This window comes from Leptinotarsa decemlineata, unplaced genomic scaffold, assembly GCF_025532065.1.
Source record: "Leptinotarsa decemlineata unplaced genomic scaffold, Ldec_3_MD MMD2_tig00026369_RagTag_RagTag, whole genome shotgun sequence".
NCBI lineage: Eukaryota > Metazoa > Arthropoda > Insecta > Coleoptera > Chrysomelidae > Leptinotarsa > Leptinotarsa decemlineata.
In genome coordinates, this window is record NW_027412709.1 from 5,029,379 (window position 1) to 5,046,812 (window position 17,434).

A 17,434-nucleotide genomic window follows, 5' to 3' on the forward strand; every position below is an offset into this window, starting at 1 on the left:
GAGTTATTTTACATTTACTCAGTTAATATATATTTGATACATCCTTTATATATTTGTATGATGGGTTGCTTGCCACAACGATCCTCGGTATGTCTCAAAACCTCGCACCTATCGAATGTACAGAAAAACTGTCACCGTTTTTGTATCGGAAACTATTTCATAGAATTGCTTTGGAAGAGAGAGATTTGTTGAAACAAAAAGTCCGTGGTTTCATTGTGACCCAGGCGTTATTCAAATTTGCCGGTTAAGTAATACGTGTATTGTGGCGACCCGTGCCTTCCTATTATTTTAGGTAGGCAGTGGTTAGGCCAGTAGTGTTCTATTGTGAGAATTAATTACATCTTACTTCAGTTGTATATTTGAGAGTGACCATCCATTATTGTGCCCTGTATTGTCGATTCATTCCCCTCGGAATCGGTGAAAGTTCCATATTATAAGAGCAGCAGTCTTATTTTCGCTGACTACCCACGAATAATCCTGTGAGAAAAACCCGTTTCTTCACAATGTAAAATGAATGTGTAAGGAGAATTGATACTACGACAGAATGGATGATGGAAATTTTGCACTTTTATTGGGATAAACTGAAGAGAGTTTTGAATAGTTTTGGTATTATGATATTCATCTTGAGTCCATATTCTGAATAGTATATACGTGAATATAATAATAATAATTATATCGTTCATTATGCATAAACAATACATTTATACATAAAAGGGTTAGCCAAAGGCTATCTTCCACCCCTTCCAAAAATTATACAATGAGTGTAAAAAAATAATTATAAAAATACTTATTTACTGTCATAACAATGATAGAGAAGAAAAAAAATAATAGATCATATAGTTGGTAATAACTCTTAATATTATTAACATTATTTTGGTCAATTTAACAATTTCATTGCACTGCCATACATTGAATTTTGAATTTTTTAAATTAGCACTGAGCAGTAAGCATCTGTGATTATATTTCTTCCTTAAATTGATGAATATTATGATTCAAAAGGGGTAACATTTCATTCAGATAAGAAGGGGCCATATAATGAAATTTGGAAGTACGGTGCCTAGGTATGTTGAATGGGTTAATTCTCAAATTGCCATATGTATGTCAGAATGCCTGCTCAATAAAATATATGAATAACTAGGTATTTTAGTTTGAAGCGACTCAAACAAAAAAAATATATCAAATATTGGGCTCTGAACCTCACATTCAGCTCCTTCATTTTTAACAAAAATGGTGTGACATGTTCACCATCTGGTATTCAGCATACGAATCGAATGTAAGCATGCTGTATACGTTGTAACTTCTGCTTGTTATATTGCGAAAAAAAATTGTAATACAATGAACAACAATACTCGATATGGGGGTAAATAAGCGTTTTAACTAACCTGAGTTTCATTTCTTCTGATGACTGATTTCCAGAAAAAAAGTTGGATAGAGAATTCAAAGTACTATCTAACGGAATATTGAAAACAAACATATTAAAAATATATATTTATTCAAAATATAAGAGGAACTTTCAACGCACAATGGTCGTTCAATCACATCATGAATATTCAAATTTGTCTACAGCCTCCTGAAGTGTACCATAGAGTAAATCTCTCACATTTGTAGACTCGATGAAATCATTGTGAGCAAACTTCTCGTATTCTAGGATATGGATCCCACTTTTGCTTCTATCATTTAGTTGGGAGTAGATAAGCTTAGCATCCTGAAAAAAAATCAATTCAACTTTCAATTCATCAAAATTCTGTTTTCTACAATGATCAACTTTTGAGTATCCTCAACCTATATATTTTTTCGTGGATGAGAGTTTGTTGAGATATTATCAGTGGAAGCTGATATCGTGTTCGTGTACACAACTAGCTTCTGTTGATGACTCCAAACATTCGTCTTGTTTCATGCAACCAATGGGTGGCATAATCTTGCGTACTGTCAAAGGCAAAGACATGTGTCTGCGGATTGCAGACACGTGGACCTAGAGGTCAAGCAGGTAGCTGAACCTACGTGGAGACTTCAATGATGAGTAGGTTCCAAATCTCTGTTCTCCCCTACAACTTGAAGTGTAAAACATTTTCATAAATTCCATTTCATTTATGCTTCAAAATTTGTTGAACAACAGTGTGGCTGACTCGATTCAATATATCGATCATAGTTACCTAGGTCATGAAAAAATTGGGTAATTGGGTGGATGAATTGAGAAACTAATTATTTTGAAATAGTACGAAAGTATTTCATTCGAAAGGACTTTTGTCTCTCTCGTAAATAAAGTTCAAAGAAAGTGGTTCTGAAACGGTTTTTTCCGGTGTTTATCTGAAATGAACTCCTGTGCATTATCTACTCACGTTTGTTATTGCAGTAACTTCCGTAATTATTTTCGATTCCCACGTTTTTGTGAAGTTTTCCACATTTGTCTAGTCCAAATACTTCAAAGTATCCCATTGAGGATGATAACGATTGAGATAGGTCAAACCTTGTCCGAATGCTTATACGAAATATTACATTGTCTAGTGGTTCTATGGGAGATATTTATTTGGAGAACAATCTAATTGATTGAATTGAAAGGGGTATATTATTAGGAGAGATCAATTTTTGGAGGAGAAAGGTTTTGTTTTTTTTCCGAAACCTGATTGAGTGATTCAATGTTCATATGGAAGTAATTGTTTCAGAAGGAAAAATTCAATATTCATATGAAACAGTCGTTTTGAAAAGTTTTTTCAATTTTTTCCTGATATTTTCAAATTGCACATATTTATGCAGATACTTTTCTTGAATATATGTTTGTTCTTCTTCCTTTGTAAAAATATTATTCTCCCCAAAAATTTTTCTTTTTCAATTTTATGAATCTTGGCTTTCCAATAACTCACTTCGGCGCTCGCTATGTCATCTTTCTTTCCAGCGATTAGAAATACAGGAACAGGAATTCGAGATAAATTGTAGTGGGGTGGAGTCTCCTGGCCATATCTCTCTAAGTTGGAAGTCACTCCGAAACTTTGTTCACGAAACTCTCCTGATTCTAGTATCTGGGCGTAATGAACCAAAACATCTACTCCAGTAGAATCTCCCAGAAGGAGGAGAATGAGTCGATAATACAACTGTAAATCAGTATAAAATAACATCAATAAAAACAGTAATGGATGAGTCCATGAAAAACTATTTTCCAAATATCCATCAGGTGAAATACAGTACTTATTTTATCAGGGATTTTAAAAACGTTGTGGAAAATGGAGAGTGTCAATTTCACTGAAATTCTCAATTCTCTTGTACAAGTGCGAATACACGGCACTGTAAGAGAGACAACTCAAGTAACTGAAATTCTAATTGAATATTTTCGATTAGAACAAAAATTTTCATGAAAATTTAATATTTTTCCTCTATGAATTAAAGCAAACAATTTTGCCCTGCACAAAAAGGTTTTGTACAGTTTCAAGCCAAGCACTCATAGATTCATTTTCAAGAGTACCTCAAACTTTTAACAAGTACTCAAGTGAAGAAATAGTCAAGTGTTTTACCCGTCATTAAGAATCTCAACATGAAACGGTTAATCCTTAAGATGAAAACGGTATTAGGCCACAGAATAATTATTCAAGAAAATTTCAATCATTTCAGATTGGTTAAATGAGAACAAATCTTTTATATTTTCGATTTTTTCAATATGGTTTATTCGCTTATTTTTCACCAATTATTATTGCAATCATGTACATGAAGGATGGTTAGGTTAACTACTGCAATCATATTGTTCATTATTGTTTTGTAGAAACATCTCAGATGGAACAATGGAAGGAAAATTTGTTGGGGAGTAGTAGATTACAGATTTTAATGCAATGTTTTTCGATTCTCAAGTTATAGTGGTCCAACAGTGAGAGTTCATTGTTTGTGGTTAGTTTCTTTTCACATATTGAAGTTGAATTCATACATCGTTCATATGCAGAGGAAACGTCTTGACTAATTTTGATACAATGTTGTATGTTGTGGAAAAGTTCGATAATTAGTGTCATTAACATTTTGTGCTCTGGCACTTATGTCGCAGTTATGAAGTTCGTGTTCGATTGAAACTTCATTGAAAAATCTTTACGAGTAAAACTCCTTTCTGGGGTTGACAATATTCATAGAAAACATTTCCTTCTTGAAAATATGCTCTGTGTTCTTGTCACTGTCTTTGTTTATTCATATTGAGGATGACTATATCTACGAGTATGTTTTTAATACATTCGTGATAATCGATACATGTGTTAGTATAATTCGGCATCTGCTTTGTAATTTTTTTTCAAATATCTTTCCTTCTTTTGTCTCTGAACTGGCGAGTTGATTCTAACTCATGGTTATAGTTTCTTGATATCATTGAGTTTACAATAAGAATTCTGTTTTTCATATTCGTAACCCTGATCGGTGTGGAAAATACATATATCCCGGCTATGATTTCCACTTCTAATTCAGACGTCATTTTGGAATATCTCTTTCTATCAGAAGCAATCTTGCCTGTCAACGAGAGAAAACGGTGGAACCTCAAAACATGAATGTCATGGGGTTCAAAATAATATCACAGAGGGTCACCAAACTTATAAGCTGCGTTTATCAACCAACAAGCGATTCACAATATAGGGCTTTATTCTCTTCACATGCAAACACCATGGACTTTCTGCAAGTCAATCATCCCAGTTCCGAATTTTCCATATTCGGTGACTTCAATGTCCACAATATCTATGAGTCAAATTTTCAAAATATCAACGACGAACAAGGTCGCGAAGCCTAGGCTTTTGCAATGAGCTGCGGACTTACTCAGATTATAAATTAGGCAACAAGGATTCCTGACTGTGATGGAGAATATGCTAGTTTTCTGTATAGATATCTAACAACCAATCCAGAAATTTACAGTCACCGTAAGGTCTCCATTGGGATCTTCTAACCACAAACTCATTTCAGTGTTGAGTAAATCACCGATAAATGTTGACAAAAATCTAAGTCACGTAAAATTTGACATTACAGATCTGTTGAGTAGGTGCATATTGAAGACTATTTTCGAAATTTCTCGTGACGAGATATTTGTTTCAGCTTTGAAGATTCGAACTGGGTCTGCTGACGCTCACAACAGCTGCAATGACTGAAAACAAAGAACTTCACAGTCAGAGAATTTGGGATAAATTGTTCACCGATCCCAACGTGTCTAGATCCTTCTGGTCGGTAGCTCCTCAGTCGATTTTCTGGAAGAGGCATCACCCAATATTTCCACCCTAGAATCCACAATGCCGAAAATTATTTTTCGACAACGTCTAGTCAGGCGAATTTTGAAACAGCTCAATATCCACAAAGCGTCTGGTCCTGATGGAGTGCCCGTCATCGTAGTTAAGAAGTGCGCAAATGAACTCACACCAATATTTTGCAAACGTTTCAACCTGTCTTACTTATTCTTACTTCTTCTTATTGCTCGCGTTTACCTTATTCCCAAAAGGCAAGTAAATTCTTTCAAATAACTATAGACCTGGAGTAGTTTTGCTATCGGTGATATCAAAAACCATGGAGAAAGCCGTATACTACCATTTCCTCAAATATTCGGGAGGTTTTAACATCTTGAACGATCATCAATATGGCTTTTGGAAACAAAGGTCAACAGGCGACCTGTAACACATATTTGGAATAACGCAATCGCAAGTGGCCGTCGCGTCGATGAATATCTCTCGAATAATTACATAACACCATCAACCCTGGTGTTCATCAGGAATCTACATTGTCTACAATCCTATTTTTAATATATATCAACGACTTATTGGAAAAACCCAAGAATGCAGTATATTGCTTTGCTGACGACAAAACACTTGTCTCGTCATTTCATTTGGATTCCAGTACATCGGCTGCGGATGCACATCTTCACTGGTAACAGGAGGTTGCAAATCTTGATGACGAAGTAATTTCGAAATGGGGTGAAAGTATTCAGGTTCAATTCAATGCCACAAAAATGAAGGCATGGGTTTTCTTTAGAAAGATAATAACGTCAGTTCAGACAATTCCACCGCTCTCAGAGCTCCTTAATAATTTTTCTGGATTGCTTGTATTTTGCCCCCAAAAAAAATAAGTTGGCGTTGAATGAGTGTTGAAATTATTACTGTTTCCATACTGATGTAGCTCGACATTTCCATTATCATTATTGAAATATTATTATGAATTATGCATTTGTTTCAGATTTGTTCAGTCTATTATATTGTTAATTATTATTGATATAAGTATTTAAAATATATTCAGTTCCAATATCAATTATTGTTATTGTGGTTGGATTCTGATATTGTTGAAGCTTCTGGTAATGGAAATCAAGAAAACTGAGAAGAGATGTGTTATTATTTCATCAATATAGTAGCACTTTTTTGGCTTCCTAGAATGTGGAAGAGTCGAATGTCGATTTACAGGAGCTGATTTTACCAACTTTCCAGGCCAGTGATGGAAAAAATTTGTCTAGTGTCATTATATTGTGTTTGATTGATAGAAAGGTTTCACTGTATATTTTGAAAACTTTAGAGAACACCGACTTTGTTTCCAATTCGTTGATTTCAACATATCATAGTATCCTGAGAATGATAAAACTTCCGAAATTAGCTCATCCTAGCTGAAGTAGTTTTACAATTTGCTTTATTTTGTCCCTGAAAAGTAGGTTATCAACTTCTAATACACTATCCAGAAATCTCAATCATTTCAACATTTCTTGAGCGTTACCTTAGGATGCATCTCACTCATATTTCGAATGCTTCAGGTAAGATTGATTCAGATGAAATGTAGTGCAATATTGTTTCGGCCAACTGTTGTGATATAATTTGCTTCCATAGATTCATTAACCATTACAATGAACTTGTGATGCATTGTTTGGAATCTTTGGTGTAGTAACGAATATTACTTGAGTTTTATCCCAACACCAAACGGTCAGTTTTTTACACTTCGACACGTATTTCGATCACCAAATAATCATCTTTAAGAGAAAGATTAATTTTAACCAAGATGATCATCTTAACCGAATCATCATCTTCAAAAGGAAGATTAATCTTCCTTTCAAAGATGATCACTTGGTGATGGAGGTGAACAATCGATCACACCAGTCTTCCCTTATTCCACAGTGGGTTTATGGAGTGTGATATTCTGAAAGGATTTTTGATTACAGGAAATCATCGACTTCGTGTTAATGTAGGACATTACTTTGCAGGACAGATAGCCCGAAACCAGTCTACAAGTGTGCCCGTTCGGATAATTGAGAACTGATCCTGGCAGTTGTGTCGCCAAAAGCGTATGCATATTACTTCTGCGACGAATTCTGCGCTGACACTTGTCGGATATAATCTGACGCCCTTCCCGGTATTAGCCAGGGCAGTAATTGTTTTCTGATAGGTGTAAAAAATAATTTTTTACACATTTCACCAGTTTGGTTAATAGAGAAATTCCATACCAATCGAAAGCATGGAGCCTATATAATACGCAAACGTTAGGTTGCACTGGTTGGTTATTAAATTGAACCATAAAGACCATTTCATTACAAACATGATGGTATAGGGTTGTATACAACCTGGATGGCGGTTGTCAGTTTTAAAAAGTGAATTACTGCTGCGAGTGAATACGTGCCACAGAAAGGTCCCAGCAAACTATCCAATGCGATAGAAGAAGACACAGCATTGCAGCTGGGTGTAGTTCGTCCACTGAATGGAAGAAAGTGCCTATGATATTTGTCCGTGAAAATGAAAAGAATAGCGACAGACTTGTAAATGCTTCTCATCATTTTGATGTAACTTGGTATCAAAATAGAAAACATATTATTGAAAAAGAAGAATGCGTTTTGAACATTTCTTTGTAATAAATCAATTATATATTTGTGAATATATTTTATGTGACATTTGAGTATATAAATCTTCAGTTAATAAAAAGATACTACTAGATATATTGGTTGGAACCGAGATAAACAGATTTATTAATGATGAGCTTGAATTAATTTTCAATGAAATACAACCTGACATACAGGGTCATGAAAGGCAAATTGTAGCAGCATGCTGATCTATTTCCAGCGAAGTTACAGGAATATTGAAAATAAATTCTATGACATATTTTCATCATTGAGGCTACAGTGAAAAATTTTCTGAATGAGTAGATACATTGTGTTTCAATTTTGAGATATTCTTTTCAGAAATTGAAGGTTATTCTGGCATAAGTAACAAAACAAACAAACAAAGTTCATGTTACTGGAGTTTAATCAAAACACCAAACCGTTATTTTTAACACCTTGAAACATTTGAGAGGAAGATTAAACTTTTATTATTACTCCAGTAATAGTCATAACTACAACAAAGGTTCCAAACAGTGCATCACAGGTTAGAAAAATCGAAACTACTTTCAACCCGATACTCGAAGATATTCTCAATATAGAAATTATTGAATTTTTCATTAAACTGTTACGTTTTTACCCGTTGGTTGACCAATATTCGACTACACTGAATAAAATCGAACTTAACTTTATGTCACGTTAAATACACAAATACTTCAACAAAACTTCAACTATTATTTGACTGAAAAAGGGGTTGTTTGGGTAACATGATCAATAAAAAAAATTGTATTCTTTCTGACGTTTCAAATTCAATTGAATTCTTCTTCAGGGCTCGAAATTTTTTGTTGCAATGTTCTTTATTTTCATTTTTCAAATATGTACCTAATATGTCTGATAGTTTTTGGAATAGTAATATTATCAACACGATAAAACTACTTTTCGATCCCTGAAGGAGGATTCAATCAAATTTGAAACGTCGGCAAAAATACAATTGTTTTTTAAAGAAAAAATTGATCCTGTTACCCAACCAACGCCTTTCTCAGAAAAATTATTGGATCACTAAACTAGTTGACCTATTTTTTGAATGTCTCTCGCCTCACTAGATCACTTCGCGTACCGCACTGTAACATCCACTTGACTGCCTCCATAACCTCGTGGCTAGCCTTTAAATATCGTGATCGAATGTTGTCGAAATTTCTCCAAAGTTCTGTCAAAGTCGGAACCATTATTCTCGCTGCTTCTCGATTGGCGGGAAACCATCGTGCACTCGCACGTTGTTAGCCACGTCACGCCTGGTTTAAGACTGCCAGCGGCGGCCGGCTTTATTTTTTTTCCGGCATGATTTACAACAATACTTTTCATTCAAAGCTGTCATTTTCTATAACACGTGGAGTGATAACCCACAAATATAAATGACGAACTGGTTAGCTCAACACATCGTATTTGAAGTTTTTTATTTTACGAAAAGCTCACTTTAATGAACGGTTTTGAAAGTTTCATCATGAAAATCAATAAAAGCATCATACGAATTACACAAAAATATTTTCTGACAATTTTTCCAACAACAATAAATAGTAGCACGTTTTTTGAATTTTTACCATAGCAACAAGCTACTTCAAAACGATGCACCCCATTTACGAGTATTATCGCTGTCCTTCTCATTTTCACGGACAAATAGCATGCGCACTCTCTTCCTTTCAATGGACTACACATAGCCATAATGCTGTTTCCATTGCTGTTTCTACCGCATGGGATGGTTTGCTGGTACCTTTTTGTCCCACATGTTCACTCGGAGCAATAATTCACTTTTTGAAACTAACAACCGAAATTCAGGAATGATTTTTCTCTTACAACCCTATACCACCGTGTTTCTAATGAAATAATCCTCATTAACTTCAATTTAATAACCAGATCCAAGATTTGTGTATTCTATAGACTTCATTTTTCGATTGGTATGAAATTTGTCTATTACCCAAACCAGTGAATTTGAAAAGATTTGAGAGATTGAAATTCAGGCTGATAGGTAGTGATCAAATGGAAATTGTAGTACCGAAAGTTTCTTCTATTGCATATCAGCTGATACTTCGAGATATAACCTTCGTCCTTGCAGTCCACGCATATACCACTTATGATCTTTCGCAGCAGAAGACGAAACGTTTCGTACTAGAAGTTCCATCCGATCACAACCTACTAGTTTGGATTTTATTCACTTGAACTAGGAAAATTGTTTTCATGAAAAATAATCGCTATCATCTTTCATTGATTGAAAATATTCATTACCACATCCACTTGTTCCAAATCATTTCCAAATAAGTAGCTTCTGAGTATTGCACATGGATGTAACTGCCAGGCATGAACCCCACAAAAATTATACAGAAGTGATGTAGGCAATGGAATTCTGCCGTGTAAAAGTAGGTATCCTATTTTCTGAAAAAGTGAAATGAAAAGCATATCATCAAGAACCAGAATCATCAACTGGAAAATATTAGTAACAAACGGTTTCTTATTGTATTTTTTGTAATGGTCTGTATATATATATATATATATATATATATATATATATGTATATATATATATATATATATATATATATATATATATATATATATATATATATATATATATATATATATATATATATAAGAGGAAGGGTAGTCGTTGCTGACTAGTTAATGACATTAATCACTTGAGTGAAATTTATTCCTACTTATTGACTCTAGATAAGAGCTGTTACAAAAACAATATCAATTTGAACAATTCCATTGTATAATATATCTTAAATTTAATCTTTCATAGTAATTTTATTCAAACATAAATTTTACATTATACACTTGAGTACACTTGGTACTCCCAGTGAGAATATATAAGTTTTATCAATTGACAGATGTCACTCTGGCATTTTTAACGTTCCATTCTCAGACTCGTTCATTTGAATCCTGCACGCGTGATGTGAATAAGGGTCTGACGAAAAACAATATTTCATAAAAAATAATCTCAAGCATTTAGAATTGTATATCAAGTTTGATCTTCTCCAATGTATCAACATTTTTTCTTCAACATCAATGTAACCATCCTCACATAAGATGCAAGTGATGAACATTTAATATTTTTGATCTTACCTTAAAACTTATATTATTGTACTTTCTCTGATGATGGAAATAAAATTTTCCGAAAGTTCGGACTAACTTAAAAGAGTACTCATTTACTTGCTGCAATACCCCACTATCCAATAGTTTTTAATTTTACATATATATATATATATATATATATATATATATATATATATATATATATATATATATATATATATATATATATATGTAAACGGTCATTTGTCAGCCCGTAGAATATACGATGTGAACTCTGGTCAGCCCTCGGAAACGTCGGTCGTCCCGGTTTCGGGCTCACCAACGTTTCCCACTGTATATAGTGTTTTTTGGACATGTTATCATGTGAAATGACGTTTAGCAAATTTTCGGTTGGGCCGACCATTACACCATATACACATAGCTGATACACCACCTACTTTCACAAAACTTCGCCAGGAGGCGTGGCTGTGTAATTGTATATACCTGATGTGAATAGTGTCTTTGTGAGCCCAGGTTTATACGAACACTTTCAATGGATAGCATGTTGGTCAGCCCACAATCGGGCAACGCTGCACTTGCGTTTCATGATTCTAACTAAATTGTCGTGGTGCAGAAATTCGATAATAGAGATGAAAAATTTTTTGAGAGATGTAGAATTTTATGAAAAAGTTCCTGTTTTGTATGTTTTTGTACAAGCGTGCGTATGCGTGCATCACCCTATATCTACAAGCAATTTAGATCAGGAATTGTTTCGCATATAAAAGTTTTATCAGAGCTTCATAACATATTCACTTGTAGAAAAATGCTTGATCTGAACTCATACTTTCCCACATTCGACTACTTACCCGAAATCAGCTTTTTCGGATAACGGTGTCGAGTACGGAAATGTACTGTTTCCGTTCTAGTTAGGATAATAATAATAATAATAATAATTACTAACAGTGCGTTATTCCATTTAGCTTGTCGAAGCAATTTTAACTTCTGCGCTATCTCAGATACAAAAATTTGAATATGTTATAAGTTGAAAATATCAATATAGTGTTCGGAATCACACGTTAAAATGTAAGACCTCGTTAATCTATAGGTAGTACAAGTTTGTACTTCTGAGAGTTGTCGTTCGTAGGGGTGCGACAGACATATTTTAAACCGTTTCCTGTTTGTATTTTCAAATGTAGATTTTCAAATTCTAATTATTTGGCATGGACGCCTCAACAGAAATCGCGTTGTGTAAATCAATTTTAGACATTAAGCAGGAAACTTCGGATTTGACTTTGAAGTTGTAGATTTGAAAACCTGACTGCACAAAAATAATCGAAGTGTGACTGAGTAGAAATGAGTAGATGAGAAATGACATGTTTTTCACAAACGAAAAATCTAAAATGTGATAAATGATCTGGTAATGAATTTATTGAGAAATGAATAGTGACTATCCAGAATGTCTACAATTTCAATAAATTCTATATAAAAATCCGCAGCAGCACTACGGATTTCCGATATATAATTTAGTTCTAAAATTAGGTAAAAATCGCACTAAGTATGTTTTCTACGACGAAACGAAATTCTGAGTGACTAGCATAAGGTAAGATATAATTTGTGAAACAGATATTAGTGATAAGTTTCAATTCTCTTTTTCTTAGCAATAGTTTTTTCGAAAACTCCCTTTCAGTTTTTGGAGGTATGATGTTGTTCAGGTTGAACATAATGAAGTGGAGATTGAACCAATGTTTTTTTATTATGTTGACTGTTCATGACGATGAATACGTCATATCATCATCGATTATAACCTGCAGCAGACATTTCAATCAAAATAAAAAAGACTTGGAATATTTCAGCACAGAAAAAATTTGATCAGGGTGAATAAACATTTATTTGAATGGAGTATTATTCTTCAATTTGAGAACTGCTGACAAAAATTGTTCGGTAAACTAATAAACACGTAGTATGAAAAACTAACATAATTTCCAATGAAATGAAACTACAACATGGGTAAAAAAATATCAAATGAAAAATATTAATATTATTTCTTCTTTCTATAACAATAGTAAACGTATTCTTTGATTGCAGCCCAGTTTCTATTTTTTAATAATGATGAATATTTCTTTTCCTTATATTTTAGATACAAACAAGAACTCAATTCAATTCTGACACTTCTTTTTTTTTTCGGAGTGAAAAACTTTTTGACTATATTTCGTTTTGCTCCTTAGACCAAGTTTGTTTTTGAGAAGGTTTTATTGTTTTCAAAACTGTGCGTGTCTGATGATCTGAAATGAGATCAGTGTGTTGAAAAACTCTATCAAGATATCAAACGGGTTGAAAATGGATCCAAAAATGAATGATAAAAATAAAAAATGGAAGGACGATACTGAAAAGTGTTTTGACTCATTTCCAACCTATACTCAGAGATACGGATGATTCCAAAACAGCTCAAAATATAAATAATTGATTGCATATAGGGAATTTTTTTTAAAAGGAGCCACGTTCAATATCTCCATAAATAAGACAGTAATCTAAATTTCCCGAAACACCTAATTCTTGTGAAATAATATAAGGTATCGCTAAGATGCGTACACACTCCTCTTCAAAATATCAAACAAAATAACCCCATATATGCCATCTATTGGATAAGTGATTTTATCAGGAATTCAACGATGATTTTTCAGGGTTGATTTCTAATTTACTGTGAAGAAGGACCTTGAAGTATAAGTGAACGATTTTTTAGATTAATTGATACAATCTCTCACAAAAACGTTTACAACAATTATTTCTATTGTCAAGTTCCTAACAGATAACAACTTTTGTCGCGTTGAATTATATCTGTCGGATTTTTGGCAAAGTTTCTCACACAAAACACTTCAAAATACTTTCTAAAACTCACAGCCAAAAATGTTCCACTAAACAGTTTTATAAAAACGCGACACGTGTTTTGCCATACAATGGCTTCTTCGGGCGTATCTTTATCTACTATATTTTACAAATTTAATGCTTGGTATACCTAATTTTAAAATTTAAAGTACCTACATTTCAAGTACTTGACTTTGTAATGGATTAAATGACCTGAGCTTCTGTCCCAGTCCCCACATTTGAAAAATATTCAGTAACGGTTATTCAATTCTAATTGATCATTTAGTTAGTTACCCGAATTCTTGAATCTATTGATTGCTTGACATTTTAGAAGATTGAATTTCAAACTCTTCTCTTCTAAATATAACATGTCATATTCATGACTGAACTCAGGTACTTCTGCTAAAAGGTGGTTTGCGAATGTGAAATTGGTCTTTCTATTCACAAAATTACATCTAAGCTTTTAATTCTTTGGAAAATAATCTCCCTGTTTGGCCATTATACAGTTTTGGGCAAGAGCCACAACTCAGCTGATATACTCCTGATCTATCCGATACCGAAGTTTTGTCTTCATTGATTTTAATAAATGCACTTACACTATTATTCGGACTATTACTATTTCTGTGAGCTAAGTTTACGCAGTCTTTCTTCAAAAAAATATTATTGGTTGGTTCAGCCAAAAATGACAATGTCTCATAACTGACGGTATCGCATCTTGAATTTGGGTAGATGTGGTCCATGGCTTGCTTTTGTAGTTTTTGTTTGATTTGTTTGATCAAACTCAGCTCTCTCTGGAAATTATTCAATAGTCTATGTAGAATATTATTGAATGCAGCAACTTTATGCTGGTAAGAGTGTGTAGAGGAATTATGTATGATAATGTCCGTGTAAGATGGTTTGTGGAAAATTGCAAATTCATGTTCATTGTTATTTTTTGTAATGGTTGAGTCAAGGTAATTTAATGAATTATTTGCCTTCCTCTCAGTGGTAAATTTTATTGACGGGTGGATGGAATTGACATATTCAACGAACTTGCCTACTTGCTTTTCTGTAATGATTTCATTATTCACTAGTGATAAGTGGATATCGTAATGTTTGAAGAAATACATGCATAATGAATATTTGATACAACAGTCCTGAACAATCTGTAACATCTATTTGAATAAAAAAAATTGATGAGCTTCCGTGAAGTATCATATTTATTCTAATACTTGCTACTTTCTACACACATTCACATCAAATCGATATACCAAATTTGGAACATCCATTCGAAATAAAAATGAAAACACAGGAAAATAATATTTCATTTGAGTTAGGAATTGGAAAACAGTGAATTACTTAAAATTAAGTAGATTCTATGATATTTATTTGTAATCGTCATATACCCATATATTCTCTAATTATTCTCTAAGTATACCAAAATATTGGCAAGCCAATTAACAAAATAGCATTAGGACCATTGCAAAGATCGTAACGGTTCTCAAAGAGTTTCGCGCCAAAATAGTTAACGCGTGTCAAACAATTGCAGATTTCGTAGGAATACTGAAACTTTAATGAAATGAATAGAAACACTTTTGTCTAATTACCTATATTTGATTTTATTTATATGACCGTTTTCGGGTTTGACCCCATTACCAAGTATTACCTTACCTATAATTTTACCTAGTTATAAGTTTTAATATATAATTTTACATAACTATTCATATCCTATATGTACATAATTTTTTCTTTTTTATAAGTTTATTTATATCATATTACACTGACTTTTTCTATATCATTGAGTTATGATCCAGAAGAACTAATAAAATATTATTATTATTATTATTATTTTGAAGATAAATTTTGATGATCATAATATCCTCCATTTCATAAATTTATTATCGGATGAAAAGTGCAATTTTCTATACTTCACTGAATTTGACTTCGATACTAAATTTTCCCATTTTCATGATGTTTTTCTTTAAGCTTTTGATATATTCTTTCCTAAACAGTTTCAAAAAATTAAACAAAATCAAAATTCGAGTAGACACAAACCATGGATTACTAAGGATATCGTTGAAGAAGGTATATTACTCAGAGATATTTATAATTTGAACAAGAGCCAAACCAATGTACATTTATTGGGTCAATATAAGCAACTCTTAAAAAATCATAGACAAAAAATTGTGCTCTCAAAAAGTCAATACTTTAATAATCAAATCCTCAAGGCTCAACATAAATCTGAAGCTGCCTGGTCTATCATCAGGAAAAATACTATTATAAACGATTCATCTAAGACATTGGCGATGGTGTACTTGTTGACGATGGTCCCGGTATATCTCAAGCATTTAGTAGTTATTTTGTCGATTCAGTGGAGTCATTAGTAAAAAATACTGCACCTGGTGGCATTGAAAATCGTTGTGTAAAAACTGAGAGTCTTTTTCTCTATCCAATAGATGAAACTGAACTCGTGGAAATAATTAAATTTGCATGTTCGAAAAATTCCAGTGGGGTTGATGAATTTCCAGGCAATGTTTTAATGAAGGCTGCTTCGAAAATAATGGAACCTCTGATTTATCTAATCAATTTATTTTTCTCTGAAGTTATTTTTCCTTTCCGACTTAAGCAAGCAGTGGTCGTCCCGGTCTATAAAAAAAGCGATAAGCATGTAATGTCGAACTACAGAGGTATTGCTTTACTATCTCCATTTTTGAAAATATTTGAAGAATCATATCAAAACTTGTGTCCTTTTTAGATAAATACAATATCGTATCTGACAACCAATATGGGTTTCAAGTGGGCTTGTCAACCCAGGATGCCATCCTTTCTCTACATAATCATGTATTATCAAACTTCGACAACGATGAAAAATCACTTAGTGTTCTTTTCGACTTGACACGAGCGTTTGATATCAGTCATCATGGTCTTCTTCTTGATAAACTGTTTGGCATGGGCGTTCGTGGTCCAAGTCTGAAATGGATTGAAACCTATTCAACTGGTCGTACACAGGTTGTTAAAGTTAGGCTTCAGACTGGGTCATTTTTTTCTGAATTTCGAAACGTTGTTACAGGTGTGCCCCAAGGTAGTGTTTTGGGGCCTACACTAATTATTTTATTTGTTAATGACCTTAAATTACGTTATGTCACCCCCGATCATCCTGATTCTGAGGGAATCGTTGAACAATTTCATTCCACGATTATTGAACATTTGAGGATTCTTCAAACTAACCACAAAGATCTAGACATAATTAAACAAATGCCTTATGCAATCATGGGATATAACCATTCAATACATTCCGCAATAGGAATGAAACCCATTGATGTCGTAACTGGACATCTATCCACATCAGACCCTTTCAATATCGATATCAAAAATCGCGTACAAAGTGCCTACATAGCAGCTTATGAAAACAAGACTTCGGAGATCTATATGCACCTCAATGAAAAACTCAACAAATCGAAACGAAAAGTAATAATTTTTAAAGACCACAAGACAAAATTTAAATTATCTAAAAATACCTCAAACAAATCAAGTTTCAAAACACCGTTATTTCAGGTTTGTCTTATCGTTGACGATGAGCCAGGAAGTTCAAATACAGTCACTAAATAAAAATCCAGGTATCCTACCCTTCAAATTAGGAACCACACGAGTCAAAAGTAGTTTCCACACCTTCATTCATTACTCTGACCTGACTCCTATCGCTGATGAACTTATCCTTATATAAAATCAATATTCAAAGTCA

The 17,434-nt window shown here is 33.3% G+C and overlaps 1 protein-coding gene across 2 annotated transcripts in view; it reads right to left on the reverse strand.

Annotated features, from left to right (window-relative positions):
- Positions 1-1,475: 1,475 nt before the first annotated feature.
- Positions 1,476-17,434, reverse strand: part of LOC141486716 (lipase member J-like) — a 35,642-nt gene continuing 19,683 nt past the window's right edge. The window contains exons 5-7 of one of the 2 annotated variants that reach the window (XM_074185207.1): positions 10,064-10,210; positions 2,862-3,089; positions 1,476-1,705 (exon numbers count right to left, since the gene is read on the reverse strand). In XM_074185207.1, coding sequence (XP_074041308.1) covers positions 1,541-1,705; positions 2,862-3,089; positions 10,064-10,210 — 540 coding nt within the window. In that variant the 3' untranslated portion in view covers positions 1,476-1,540. The remainder of the gene's footprint in view (positions 1,706-2,861; positions 3,090-10,063; positions 10,211-17,434) is intronic. The other variant, XM_074185208.1, reaches the window with a different exon arrangement.